This window comes from Neodiprion pinetum, chromosome 7, assembly GCF_021155775.2.
Source record: "Neodiprion pinetum isolate iyNeoPine1 chromosome 7, iyNeoPine1.2, whole genome shotgun sequence".
NCBI classification, from domain to species: Eukaryota; Metazoa; Arthropoda; class Insecta; order Hymenoptera; family Diprionidae; genus Neodiprion; species Neodiprion pinetum.
This window is the reverse complement of record NC_060238.1, coordinates 1365694-1381470: the sequence shown is the minus strand read 5'-3', so window position 1 is coordinate 1381470 and position 15777 is coordinate 1365694. Positions and strand designations below refer to the sequence as shown.

Here is a 15777-nt window from a genome sequence, read left to right as displayed (position 1 = left end):
TAAATTTTCCGGCGATGTAATAAATTCAATGAATTATTTCAAAGTAGAATTTTTTGTGACGAATGTACAGAAAGTCAAATAAACTCCGCTTTAGCATTGTAACTGATAAGACAGAAAATTATGTTAAATATCAACGTTGATGTGGATCACAAAATGTAATAGAAATTGCCTATCTACAGGCTGGTTGATTCTATTGGGTGGATAAAGCAGACGACTCGAAGGTGTTAGCAAAAGCATCGAGTTGAATCGCTTCATTCGATATATCGCATGTGCGCAGTTGAGTTGCGATAGATCGAATCAGTCAGACGGAAGCGTTGATATACGTCTTCTGCGGCCACTTTCAGACGCTTCAGTTTGCTTTAGTAAGAGGTTTCCAAGATGGCAAAGAAACGGGAGGCGGATAAAACGCCGCATAACGATGATCCAGGTAAAAACGACGATGAGAATATCAACGGGGATAACGAGCCAAACTTCAGCGATCCCGAGGGATTCGTCGACGATGTAACCGACGAAGGTATTTCTACTCTTACATTTCACATGCGCGTCACTCGTGTCATCCCTATCACCCCTCGGGGCTCGGTCACGGCATGGCATAGGTAGCATGGCGTGGCACGAAAGTTATCACATATGCACACCGTCTCCTAAATCTAACCATCCCGTCTCGGGATCTCGACAATCTTCCGTACAGTCTCAATAGCTTTTTCAATTTATTCGCCGGTTTTAGCATTTTAACCTCCGAACTTTGGCGTGATATTTTTCCTTTATACGTGACACGGTTCAACTCTGTACTTGAGCGTCAATTAACCTTCCAAATTTTGTATTGGCACCCATTCAAGATACCATTTTGCATTCATAACAGTCTCTGAATATTACTCGACACCAATCTCCGATTCGCCTTTTAATTCTAAATCGGGTCTGCTATATTTCTATTAATCTTTTATTCCTTTTCCTAGAACTACTTGGCGAGCTCATTAGGCAGAAACCGTCTGAGACCGATGGGGTTGAAGCTGTCATTGTCGTCGACGGTGTTCCGCAAGTTGGACCCGAGCGTTTAGAAAAACTCCAAATGGTGATCAGCAAGCTGTTTGAAAAGTTTGGAGACATTGTCAACCAGTGGTATCCCAAGAACGAAGATGGCTTGACCAAAGGGTAAAGATCATAAGACCATAAATTTTAATTCAACAATGCTAACCTAGCAGAAAAACAGAAACAACTTGTCACTTGTTTTGTAATTATTAGTACGAAGCTTCAATTTTTCACTACTTTGGTTGTTTTGTTAATTAACACTGGTATCACAGGTACATATTCTTGGAATACAAAAGTCCGGTGAACGCATTAGCTGCTGTCAAGTCGACAAACAATTACAAGCTCGACAAGATGCACACATTTAAGGTGAATTTGTTCACGGATTTCAAAAAGTTTGAGGATACACCGGATGAGTGGGAACCGCCAAAGCCCCAGCCGTATACATCGAGTGGTGACCTTCACTACTATCTCCTTGATCCTGATGCGTACGACCAATTCTGCGTTCTCTCTGGCAATGGAATGGCGGTTTGTGTTCAGATATGGCAAAATTCTGCACCTGAACCGACGCTGCTGGAAGACCGACCGGTAACAGTTTTTCACAGTTTGACTAGATTAATGTGCAAGTCGAAATAAACATGGTGTATTCCCCTTTTCTAAACCTTTTCAGCGATGGACAGATACATACGTCAAGTGGTCTCCATTGGGCACGTACATAGCTACTTTCCACAAGCCAGGAGTCGCGTTGTGGGGTGGTCCGAAGTTCGAGCAGACGGCAAAGTTTGGTCAACGCGGAGTTGAGTGCGTTGACTTTTCACCTTGCGAACGTTATCTTGTCTCATATTCACCCAGGGCTGAGAGCAGCGTTGATCAGAAGCGGCTTGTTGTCTGGGATATTCTCTCCGGTCAAGAAAAACGGGATTTTAATCCTGACGGGTCCTCGGTGTGGCCCATTTTCCGCTGGTCACACGACGACAAATATCTCGCTCGCATGGGCGAAGATGTACTCAACATCTACGAAACTCCTGTAAGTTTTTTTTCTACTATTTTTTTTTTTTTTTTTTATCCTTTTGCATACCAATGTTAGATTTTTTTTCATCAGATGGTCAATTTTGTTTCGTGCGGATGTTCAACTATGGTCTATTCGCTTTTAAGCATTTGCATTTATTCGATTTTTTAGTCATTTCGACTACTCAACAAAAAGAGCATCAAGATACCAGGAATCAGAGACTTCAGCTGGTCGCCCACTGATAATGTTCTAGCCTACTGGGTGCCGGAAGATAAAGATGTCCCAGCCAGAGTCACACTTTTGGAAATTCCCAGGTACAGCACAGAGTTCATAGTCAGAATTGAAATGCTGCTTCCATTTGTTGGTTAACAACCAAAGAACTTATGTTTTGTTCCTATACCGATTCGCGGAGTTCATGAGTGTTTCTCTTTTTCCCGTTACAGCCGCAACGAAATTCGTAACAAAAATCTATTCAATGTCGCCGACTGTAAAATTCACTGGCAAAAATGTGGTGACTACCTCTGTGTCAAGGTGGATCGTTTTGCGAAGAGGAAAGAAAAAACTGAACAAAAATACACTGTAAGTATCGCAAGTAGTAAAAGCTCGTTCAACTCCTCCCAGTTGCCTAAATTATAGTATAGCATCGGTATTTAATTTCTCCATTTGATTTATTTTCAGGGAATGTCGTACAACTTTGAGATATTCCACATGCGAGAGAAGCAGATACCGGTTGATAGCGTTGAAATGAAGGAACCGATTCACGCATTCGCCTGGGAACCAGTGGGTAGCAAATTCGCTATCATTCACGGTGAAATACCCAGCGTAAACGTCAGCTTCTATGGAGTACGCCCTGGACTGCATCCTGATCTTCTCAGTAAGCTTTTCAATCCAGTTTCAATATTTCAGAAAAGTAATTATATCCAACTAAATAAGACGAAAAAGTGTGTTGTACATCTCTGAAGATATGTATATCAGTTCATAGAACAAACATGTGTTCTTCAGTCTTGTAATGACTTTTACTGATGTCTTAGAATTAAAAGGCAAAGTTTTTAATTTTTTCTAACTCTTGTTTAGAGAAACTCGAGAAGAAGGCGTGCAATCACCTGTTCTGGTCTCCTGCTGGCCAGTTCATTGTACTTGCTGGTCTTACCACCATGGCTGGTGCCTTGGAGTTTATTGATACCAACGATTTTACTATAATGAACACCACTGATCACTACCAGACCTCTGACGTTGAGTGGGATCCTACCGGACGGTATTTAGCTTCGTTTATTCTTTATCATTCTTTTTATTTATTCTCTCGTTATGTATTTAATGCGGGCTTCGTTTTCGTTACATGTTATTTAGTAGAATTCTTATTATTATTATTATTCGTATCACTGTTAAATCAAAGATCTTTTACTGATTGTGAAGTTTACTTCAATCTCTTTACTTTGGCAAAATTTAGTTTTAAAGTAAGCTTAGAAATGAAGCATAGAACTAAAAGGACGTGACTAAATGACCCCAATCAAAAATGAAATACGGCTGCTTTTAGATACGTTGTGACTGGAGTGTCGAGCTGGAAGACAAGCGTCGACAACGGATATTGGATTTGGTCGTTCCAAGGTCGTATTTTGAAGAGAGTTAATTTGACTGCGTTCAATCAGCTTCTATGGCGTCCAAGGCCAGCGACGCTTTTGACCGCCAAGCAAATCAAGGAAATTCAAAAAAATCTGAAGAAGTATTCGGCACAATTCGAAAGCAAAGATCGCATGAGACTAACTCGCGCCTCGAAGGTAATATTTTCCTATTCCGATACGGAATATTTGTGATCAAATAGTGACTTTACATTTATTCGTATAGTTCTTTTTTTCTATTGTGACATTTAAAAACTACCCATATCCTTGAAATGATTTCTACCTTTCTTTTTCCAGGAATTGATCGAAAAGCGTTGTACACTGATGAAAGAATTCGAAGAATATCGATCAAAACGTATCGAAGAATGGAACAGCCAAAAGAAGCGTCGCCTTGAACTACGCAACAGTATGTATTACCGTAGTCAAAAGTAAAGATGGAAAATAATTTATATTGATCTGCTAGTATTTTCCTATATTGAATGACGTATTAATTTCGTGTTTTTCCTTCTAGATATCGACACGGATGAGCTGGACTCAGATACGAAGAATGTTGAGGAGGAATCGATCGAGTTTTTCATCAAAGAAGAGACATTCGTCATCGACTAAGAAAGTATCCTAAGAATTGAAATAATTTGGTCTTGCCAGACTTGGAAACCTCTGTGTAAGACCGTTAAATTGTTGGATTTCATGGTGTATTGTACCTACTAACTCTGGAACGGAGGTGAACCACGCTGCAAGTGGCATCATTTCCATTATAAAGCATCATTGATGGTCTTTAACTATTATAGCAATTGCGTAGAATTTGTATTTTATTATTTCTGTATCATCGTGTCATTTTTCCTCGATGATTTTACACCACGTAAAGAACGCGGCAAACGTAGTACAATCAAATTCTATCACATACCTTATAGAATAGTCTGTAATACTTGTAACTGCTACAATGATTGTCACACTGTCCATTTTTTTTAAGTCACACAGACTATTTTTATTTATCTAATAATACCCTTTCGGAAAGCCATTTGAAATCGAACATTGTTTTATGAATACTTTTCTATAGAGTATCGTCGAAGACGAAGTAAGGGAATCATCACGACGAGGAATCTGTGACTGCGTCAAAACTGAAACCCCATTCCTTTCCTCACAGCTCACACTTGCGAATCAGCGGAATTGCCTTCGGAAGGTAGGTTTAGTTTATTTATTTATAGTAGGTTAATTATATTTAAAAAAGACTGGTTTTTGTGCAGATGCTCTTGCCGGCAGTTTGGTTGTTGAAAAAATACGCGTCATGCATTTAATCTGGGGTTTTTATATTTCATCAATTGTTGGTTTTCCACTGTGTATAGAATTCTGCAGATGATTTTTCAAAACAGAAATCATATATTTGTTCTTTTTCTTCTTGGCATAATATCCATTCTGTTCAAATTATTATCAACTTTACTATTATAACAAGCATCGGTTGCTATTATATGGAACGGGAATCTTCGAAAAGCAATAACATACAGAAAGAGTCATAAAGACGAAAATGTGTAAAGTTATGTTCTTACTATATATCTACATATATGCTAACGAATGTATTAATTATTATGCATAATGTATAGTTTGGAGGTACATAAGTTGAGAAAAAGGTCTTGATTTTAAAGTTTATGTATTATATATTATGTTATAGCTCAATGATCCTTAGATCTCTATGTATTATACAATCATAAGAATAATGATGAAAATAAAAAAGGAAAATAATAGCCTTCTAGTGTATTTGCTTAGTCTAAAGGGAAGCGCCTAATTATAGGCAACCAAACTTACATGTACGCGACACGGCCATCAGGCGTAAGGCGTGCCTTCGATCAGGCTCCTCGGCTCAGATGTTCTCCTAATACCAGGAGTAATTTTTCGCTGCTATTTCTCCGATCTAATTGAACCAAGTGGGAGCGCCTAATCATAGGCAACCAGAACGGTACGTATGTGACACGGGCTTTCAAGCATAAGGCGCGCCTTCGATCAAGCTCCTCGGCTCAGATGTTCTCCTGATACCAGGAGTAATTTTTGGCTGCAATTTCTCCGAGTTGCTTAGTCCAAGTGGTAGCGCCTAATCATTGGCAACCACGTTTATACGTATGCGACACGGGCTTTCAGGAATAAGGCGTGCCTTTGATCAAGCTCCTCGGCTGAGATGTTCTCCTAATACCAGGAGTAATTTTTCGCTGCAATTTCTCCGAGTTGCTTAGCTAAGTGGTAGCGCCTAATCATAGGCAACCACGCTTATACGTATGCGACACGGGCTTTCAGGAATAAGGCGTGCCTTTGATCAAGCTCCTCGGCTCAGATGTTCTCCTAATACCAGGAGTAATTTTTCGCTGCAATTTCTCCGTGTTGCTCAGTTCAAGTGGAAGCGCCTAATCATAGGCAACCACGCTTATACGTATGCGACACGGGCTTTCAGGAATAAGGCGTGCCTTTGATCGAGCTCCTCGGCTCAGATGTTCTCCTAATACCAGGAGTGATTTTTCGCTGCAATTTCTCCGAGTTGCTTAGTCCAAGTGGAAATTAATTTTTATGCATAAGAAATGAGAGAGTATATTTTGAGCTAAAATTTATTTCATTTTTACTATACATATATTATATGTATAATAGGGTGTTTCAAAATAAAAAAATTTACGATTTTCCAACGAGCCACACCCGAAATAGTTTAGGTAGAAACAAAAATTCTGGCGAAAGATGAGCATTGTCGGTTGATTTTTAATCCTTTTTTCCTTTTTATCGAATTTATGATGGACAATTGTTAGTAATTTTTTTTCGTGTTAAACACTTCTTCATCTGAGCTATCCATAATGAGTAATCAAAAAGTAGTGGCAAATATGCATGATTATTTATTGTGTGCCCATGACGACTGAGACAAATCGTGGTCATCAGATAATTGATAAATATCTCTTTTTCGTAGAAACAGTATCGGCGGGTGGTCACGCGACTATAGTGGGCGCATCTCACGGTAACTGCGCCGCGGTCCGCCGCGGTGCAGTGGGTTTCAGCCTTAACTTTTGAAATGTCCTTCCATTTCCGAACACCTCCAACCATCCTATTTACCTATATTACTAGATTAGCTATTATATGAAAAGAGAAGAATTATTCACTTCGAAATGGGATTCTATTCGACGCGCGCTCGATGTATTCCATAACATTAGTATTCCTAATTATTTCAACAACATTTCATTTGCTCTCTCGATCTTGAATTTTCGTAGGCATATAACCAAAACGCTGTTCTAGCTAGTCGAGAGTGAAGTATCTACGTTGGGTAGAGAAGCAAAATTGTTTTTCGAAAAGTATTCGGATGGAAAAAAATTCAGAGTAACTGTAATACATCACGGATGCGCTAATTTTGAACGAGATGAAATGGATGCTTCGTATATGAGATAGTATTTAACGCTGCGTAATGATTTAAAGACCTAAAAAGGTGATAGGAAGAGAAAGAACGAAGCTTCTTAACACTTCGAGTGTATTTTAACACACATTTGAAAGATACGAGCAAAATTTTTCATCATCCAACTGTCGCAGAACGGCAGCGTTATCGGCTGACCCGTTAAGTAAAGGATATATCTTCAGTCAACGGCTGACCATCGAAGGGCCTGGCCGCTTGAGTCTGGAATCGGCAGGACAGATAAGGTGTGTATTTCTTGTATGAAATGTGAACACTAGAATCATTATACATCATATCATATCATCATACATCATACATCATACATCGTACATCATACATCATACATCATACATCATACATCATCATACCTAGTATTACAGTTCGAAACCAAAGTTTGAATTTTCGGATGTTCGGAAAGTGACGTCACCAATCTAAAATCGGCTAGCCGAGTTCCTCAGTCTGGTGACAACCGCGCAGTAGAGCGGACGGTTGATAGTCGCGCTCCGCAAACTTCGAGTACCGGGTTCTCAACCTCCCGGATCCCGCGCTTCGGGTCCGCTACGCGGTGAAACTCGACTTCCAGGATAAGCGCTCCGTGGTTCCTGGTTCATGTTTACAATAAATTATTTCAATTCGTTTTTCACGCAAGCTGAAATTCAGTAGCTGTCAGTCCGCTAATAAAATTTCTCGACTTCCAGGATGAGCGCTCCGTGGTTCCTGGTTCACGTTTACAATAAATTATTTCAATTCGTTTTTCGCGCAAGCTGAAATTCAGTAGCTGTCAGTCCGCTAATAAAATTTCTCGACTTCCAGGATAAGCGCTCCGTGGTTCCTGGTTCACGTTTACAATAAATTATTTCAATTCGTTTTTCGCGCAAGCTGAAATTCAGTAGCTGTCGGTGCGCTAATAAAATTTCTCGACTTCCAGGATAAGCGCTCCGTGGTTCCTGGTTCACGTTTACAATGAATTATTTCAATTCGTTTTTCGCGCAAGCTGAAATTCAGTAGCTGTCAGTCCGCTAATAAAATTTCTTGACTTCCAGGATAAGCGCTCCGTGGTTCCTGGTTCATGTTTGCAATAAATTATTTCAATTCGTTTTTCGCGCACGCCCAAATTCAGTAGCTGTCGGTGCGCTAATAAAATTTCTCGACTTCCAGGATGAGCGCTCCGTGGTTCCTGGTTCACGTTTACAATAAATTATTTCAATTCGTTTTTCGCGCAAGCTGAAATTCAGTAGCTGTCAGTCCGCTAATAAAATTTCTCGACTTCCAGGATAAGCGCTCCGTGGTTCCTGGTTCACGTTTACAATAAATTATTTCAATTCGTTTTTCGCGCAAGCTGAAATTCAGTAGCTGTCGGTGCGCTAATAAAATTTCTCGACTTCCAGGATAAGCGCTCCGTGGTTCCTGGTTCATGTTTACAATAAATTATTTCAATTCGTTTTTCGCGCAAGCTGAAATTCAGTAGCTGTCGGTGCGCTAATAAAATTTCTCGACTTCCAGGATGAGCGCTCCGTGGTTCCTGGTTCACGTTTACAATAAATTATTTCAATTCGTTTTTCGCGCAAGCTGAAATTCAGTAGCTGTCGGTGCGCTAATAAAATTTCTCGACTTCCAGGATAAGCGCTCCGTGGTTCCTGGTTCACGTTTACAATAAATTATTTCAATTCGTTTTTCGCGCAAGCTGAAATTCAGTAGCTGTCGGTGCGCTAATAAAATTTCTCGACTTCCTGGATAAGCGCTCCGTGGTTCCTGGTTCATGTTTACAATAAATTATTTCAATTCGTTTTTCGCGCAAGCTGAAATTCAGTAGCTGTCGGTGCGCTAATAAAATTTCTCGACTTCCAGGATAAGCGCTCCGTGGTTCCTGGTTCACGTTTACAATAAATTATTTCAATTCGTCTTTCGCGCACGCCCAAATTCAGTAGCTGTCGGTGCGCTAATAAAATTTCTACAACTTTACAATCTTCTCATAATCTTTTTGGTAAAATATGTCGTTAAGAAAATTATATCAAACCTTACACATTATTTTTGATTTGTTCTCACGCTGAAAATATTTATTAGTATTCGAGGTATAACTCGAGGTGGTTGGCGGTTTTCGTTGGAGGTAGTTAGGGGTGGTTGCGGGTAATCTCGGTGATTCAGGAGGAGGGGGACGAGGATTTGTGCTCGGTGAGTAAAACACTTTTATAATATTTCATGGCAATTGTAATTATATTTTATCTGAAATTTTTCAAACTTCTCATGTTTACATTGAATTATTTCAATTCATTTTTTGCGCAAGCACAATTTCAGTAGCTATGAATAAGCTTATACAATTTATTATATTATTAATTAATTGATTAATATTCCTATAATATTTAATGGCAATTGTAATTATATTTCATCTGGAATATTACAAACTTGTCACGTTCACAATAAATTATTTCAATTCATTTTTCGTGCTAGCACATATCTAGTAGCTATGAATAATCTTATACAATTTATTATATTATCAATTAATTATTTAATCAATAACTCAATTATATTAATCCTTACACAAAATTTTCGATGTGTTCTTATACTGAAAATATTTATTACTATTCAAGGTATAACCTGAGGTGGTTGAAGGTGGTCGGAGGTGGACGAGGAGGAGGACGAGGAGGGCGAGGATTTGTGCTGGGTGAGTAAAACACTTTTATAATATTTGATGGCAATTGTAATTATATTTCATCTGAAATATTACAAACTTGTCACGTTTACATTAAATTATTTCAATTCATTTTTCGTGCAAGCACATATTCAGTAGCTATGAATAATCTTATACAATTTATTACATTATTAATGAATTGATTAATTACATTAATCCTTACACAATATTTTTGATACGTTCCTATACTAAAAATATTCATTACTATTCCAGGTATTACCCCAGGTGGTCGGAGCCGGACAAGGAGGAGGACCAGGTGGACGAGGAGGAGGACGAGGTGGACGAGGAGGAGGACGAGGTGGACGAGGAGCAGGCGGGGTGGGTCGTGGGAGAGGACCTCTCCTCTCCTCAGACGAGGGGAGGGGGAGGGGCAGGGAAGGGCGAGGTGGGCGGGGAGGGGGAAGGGACGGGAGGGAAAGGGAAGGGATGGGGCGGGGTGGGGGAGGGGGAGCGGGGAGGGGGAGGGGGAGGGAGAGGGCGGGAGGGTGGGAGGGAGGGAGGGAGGGAGGGAGGGAGGGAGAGAGGGAGGGCGGGCGGGCGGGCGGGAGGGTGGGCGGGAGGGAGAGAGTGGAGGACGGATGTCGATGCAAGCCCGTTAGAGTTAATAGAGCAGTACCGCCCCCCTACACGCCCGCCCGCCCTCCCTCCCTCCCTCCCGCCCTCCCGCCCTCCCCCCCCCCCACCTCCCCCTCCCCCACCCCGCCCCATCCCTTCCCTTCCCTTCCCATCCCTTCCCTTCCCTTCCCTTCCCTTCCCCTCCCTTCCCCTCCCGTCCCTTCCCGTCCCTTCCCGTCCCTTCCCCCTCCCCGCCCACCTCTCCCCCTTCCCTGCCCCTCCCCCTCCCCTCCTCTGAGGAGAGGAGAGGTCCTCTCCCACGACCCACCCCGCCTGCTCCTCGTCCACCTCGTCCTCCTCCTCGTCCACCTGGTCCTCCTCCTCGTCCGGCTCCGACCACCTGGGGTAATACCTGGAATAGTAATGAATATTTTTAGTATGGGAACATATCAAAAATATTGTGTAAGGATTAATGTAATTAATCAATTGATTAATAATGTAATAAATTGTATAAGATTATTCATAGCTACTGAATATGTGCTTGCACGAAAAATGAATTGAAATAATTTATTGTAAACGTGACAAGTTTGTAATATTTCAGATGAAATATAATTACAATTGCCATCAAATATTATAAGAATATGAATTAATTAATCAATAATATAATAAATTGTATAAGATTATTCATAGCTACTGAATATGTGCTTGCACGAAAAATGAATTGAAATAATTTATTGTAAACGTGACAAGTTTGTAATATTTCAGATGAAATATAATTACAATTGCCATCAAATATTATAAGAATATGAATTAATTAATCAATAATATAATAAATTGTATAAGATTATTCATAGCTACTGATTATGTGCTTGCACGAAAAATGAATTGAAATAATTTACTGTAAACGTGACAAGTTTGTAATATTTCAGATGAAATATAATTACAATTGCCATCAAATATTATAAGAAGATTAATTAATTAATTAATAATATAATAAATTGTATAAGATTATTCATAGCTACTGAATATGTGCTTGCACGAAAAATGAATTGAAATAATTTAATGTAAACGTGACAAGTTTGTAATATTTCAGATGAAATATAATTACAATTGCCATCAAATATTATAAGAATATGAATTAATTAATCAATAATATAATAAATTGTATAAGATTATTCATAGCTACTGATTATGTGCTTGCACGAAAAATGAATTGAAATAATTTACTGTAAACGTGACAAGTTTGTAATATTTCAGATGAAATATAATTACAATTGCCATCAAATATTATAAAAGTGTTTTACTCACCCAGCACAAATCCTCGCCCTCCTCGTCCTCCTCCTCGTCCACCTCCGACCACCTTCAACCACCTCAGGTTATACCTTGAATAGTAATAAATATTTTCAGTATAAGAACACATCGAAAATTTTGTGTAAGGATTAATATAATTGAGTTATTGATTAAATAATTAATTGATAATATAATAAATTGTATAAGATTATTCATAGCTACTAGATATGTGCTAGCACGAAAAATGAATTGAAATAATTTATTGTGAACGTGACAAGTTTGTAATATTCCAGATGAAATATAATTACAATTGCCATTAAATATTATAGGAATATTAATCAATTAATTAATAATATAATAAATTGTATAAGCTTATTCATAGCTACTGAAATTGTGCTTGCGCAAAAAATGAATTGAAATAATTCAATGTAAACATGAGAAGTTTGAAAAATTTCAGATAAAATATAATTACAATTGCCATGAAATATTATAAAAGTGTTTTACTCACCGAGCACAAATCCTCGTCCCCCTCCTCCTGAATCACCGAGATTACCCGCAACCACCCCTAACTACCTCCAACGAAAACCGCCAACCACCTCGAGTTATACCTCGAATACTAATAAATATTTTCAGCGTGAGAACAAATCAAAAATAATGTGTAAGGTTTGATATAATTTTCTTAACGACATATTTTACCAAAAAGATTATGAGAAGATTGTAAAGTTGTAGAAATTTTATTAGCGCACCGACAGCTACTGAATTTGGGCGTGCGCGAAAGACGAATTGAAATAATTTATTGTAAACGTGAACCAGGAACCACGGAGCGCTTATCCTGGAAGTCGAGAAATTTTATTAGCGCACCGACAGCTACTGAATTTCAGCTTGCGCGAAAAACGAATTGAAATAATTTATTGTAAACGTGAACCAGGAACCACGGAGCGCTTATCCTGGAAGTCGAGAAATTTTATTAGCGCACCGACAGCTACTGAATTTCAGCTTGCGCGAAAAACGAATTGAAATAATTTATTGTAAACGTGAACCAGGAACCACGGAGCGCTTATCCTGGAAGTCGAGAAATTTTATTAGCGGACCGACAGCTACTGAATTTCAGCTTGCGCGAAAAACGAATTGAAATAATTTATTGTAAACGTGAACCAGGAACCACGGAGCGCTCATCCTGGAAGTCGAGAAATTTTATTAGCGGACTGACAGCTACTGAATTTCAGCTTGCGCGAAAAACGAATTGAAATAATTTATTGTAAACGTGAACCAGGAACCACGGAGCGCTCATCCTGGAAGTCGAGAAATTTTATTAGCGCACCGACAGCTACTGAATTTCAGCTTGCGCGAAAAACGAATTCAAATAATTTATTGTAAACGTGAACCAGGAACCACGGAGCGCTTATCCTGGAAGTCGAGAAATTTTATTAGCGGACTGACAGCTACTGAATTTCAGCTTGCGCGAAAAACGAATTGAAATAATTTATTGTAAACGTGAACCAGGAACCACGGAGCGCTCATCCTGGAAGTCGAGAAATTTTATTAGCGCACCGACAGCTACTGAATTTCAGCTTGCGCGAAAAACGAATTGAAATAATTTATTGTAAACATGAACCAGGAACCACGGAGCGCTTATCCTGGAAGTCGAGAAATTTTATTAGCGCACCGACAGCTACTGAATTTCAGCTTGCGCGAAAAACGAATTGAAATAATTTATTGTAAACGTGAACCAGGAACCACGGAGCGCTTATCCTGGAAGTCGAGAAATTTTATTAGCGGACTGACAGCTACTGAATTTCAGCTTGCGCGAAAAACGAATTGAAATAATTTATTGTAAACGTGAACCAGGAACCACGGAGCGCTCATCCTGGAAGTCGAGAAATTTTATTAGCGCACCGACAGCTACTGAATTTCAGCTTGCGCGAAAAACGAATTGAAATAATTTATTGTAAACGTGAACCAGGAACCACGGAGCGCTTATCCTGGAAGTCGAGAAATTTTATTAGCGCACCGACAGCTACTGAATTTCAGCTTGCGCGAAAAACGAATTGAAATAATTTATTGTAAACGTGAACCAGGAACCACGGAGCGCTTATCCTGGAAGTCGAGAAATTTTATTAGCGCACCGACAGCTACTGAATTTCAGCTTGCGCGAAAAACGAATTCAAATAATTTATTGTAAACGTGAACCAGGAACCACGGAGCGCTTATCCTGGAAGTCGAGAAATTTTATTAGCGGACTGACAGCTACTGAATTTCAGCTTGCGCGAAAAACGAATTGAAATAATTTATTGTAAACGTGAACCAGGAACCACGGAGCGCTCATCCTGGAAGTCGAGAAATTTTATTAGCGCACCGACAGCTACTGAATTTCAGCTTGCGCGAAAAACGAATTGAAATAATTTATTGTAAACATGAACCAGGAACCACGGAGCGCTTATCCTGGAAGTCGAGAAATTTTATTAGCGCACCGACAGCTACTGAATTTCAGCTTGCGCGAAAAACGAATTGAAATAATTTATTGTAAACGTGAACCAGGAACCACGGAGCGCTTATCCTGGAAGTCGAGAAATTTTATTAGCGGACTGACAGCTACTGAATTTCAGCTTGCGCGAAAAACGAATTGAAATAATTTATTGTAAACGTGAACCAGGAACCACGGAGCGCTCATCCTGGAAGTCGAGAAATTTTATTAGCGCACCGACAGCTACTGAATTTGGGCGTGCGCGAAAAACGAATTGAAATAATTTATTGCAAACATGAACCAGGAACCACGGAGCGCTTATCCTGGAAGTCAAGAAATTTTATTAGCGGACTGACAGCTACTGAATTTCAGCTTGCGCGAAAAACGAATTGAAATAATTCATTGTAAACGTGAACCAGGAACCACGGAGCGCTTATCCTGGAAGTCGAGAAATTTTATTAGCGCACCGACAGCTACTGAATTTCAGCTTGCGCGAAAAACGAATTGAAATAATTTATTGTAAACGTGAACCAGGAACCACGGAGCGCTTATCCTGGAAGTCGAGAAATTTTATTAGCGGACTGACAGCTACTGAATTTCAGCTTGCGCGAAAAACGAATTGAAATAATTTATTGTAAACGTGAACCAGGAACCACGGAGCGCTCATCCTGGAAGTCGAGAAATTTTATTAGCGGACTGACAGCTACTGAATTTCAGCTTGCGTGAAAAACGAATTGAAATAATTTATTGTAAACATGAACCAGGAACCACGGAGCGCTTATCCTGGAAGTCGAGTTTCACCGCGTAGCGGACCCGAAGCGCGGGATCCGGGAGGTTGAGAACCCGGTACTCGAAGTTTGCGGAGCGCGACTATCAACCGTCCGCTCTACTGCGCGGTTGTCACCAGACTGAGGAACTCGGCTAGCCGATTTTAGATTGGTGACGTCACTTTCCGAACATCCGAAAATTCAAACTTTGGTTTCGAACTGTAATACTAGGTATGATGATGTATGATGTATGATGTATGATGTATGATGTACGATGTATGATGTATGATGTATGATGATATGATATGATGTATAATGATTCTAGTGTTCACATTTCATACAAGAAATACACACCTTATCTGTCCTGCCGATTCCAGACTCAAGCGGCCAGGCCCTTCGATGGTCAGCCGTTGACTGAAGATATATCCTTTACTTAACGGGTCAGCCGATAACGCTGCCGTTCTGCGACAGTTGGATGATGAAAAATTTTGCTCGTATCTTTCAAATGTGTGTTAAAATACACTCGAAGTGTTAAGAAGCTTCGTTCTTTCTCTTCCTATCACCTTTTTAGGTCTTTAAATCATTACGCAGCGTTAAATACTATCTCATATACGAAGCATCCATTTCATCTCGTTCAAAATTAGCGCATCCGTGATGTATTACAGTTACTCTGAATTTTTTTCCATCCGAATACTTTTCGAAAAACAATTTTGCTTCTCTACCCAACGTAGATACTTCACTCTCGACTAGCTAGAACAGCGTTTTGGTTATATGCCTACGAAAATTCAAGATCGAGAGAGCAAATGAAATGTTGTTGAAATAATTAGGAATACTAATGTTATGGAATACATCGAGCGCGCGTCGAATAGAATCCCATTTCGAAGTGAATAATTCTTCTCTTTTCATATAATAGCTAATCTAGTAATATAGGTAAATAGGATGGTTGGAGGTGTTC

The 15777-nt window shown here is 39.7% G+C and overlaps 1 protein-coding gene across 1 annotated transcript; it reads left to right on the top strand.

The window, feature by feature from the left end:
• The first annotated feature begins 327 nt into the window (after window positions 1-327).
• On the top strand, window positions 328-4449 carry eIF3b (eukaryotic translation initiation factor 3 subunit B). Its single transcript, XM_046635142.2, has 11 exons — window positions 328-514; window positions 954-1149; window positions 1299-1611; window positions 1694-2050; window positions 2204-2346; window positions 2476-2611; window positions 2711-2906; window positions 3107-3287; window positions 3567-3807; window positions 3946-4054; window positions 4160-4449. Exons 1-11 carry the CDS (start codon window positions 379-381, stop codon window positions 4252-4254), a joined length of 2103 nt encoding a protein of 700 aa, XP_046491098.1. The 5' UTR covers window positions 328-378; the 3' UTR covers window positions 4255-4449.
• Window positions 4450-15777: the final 11328 nt, after the last annotated feature.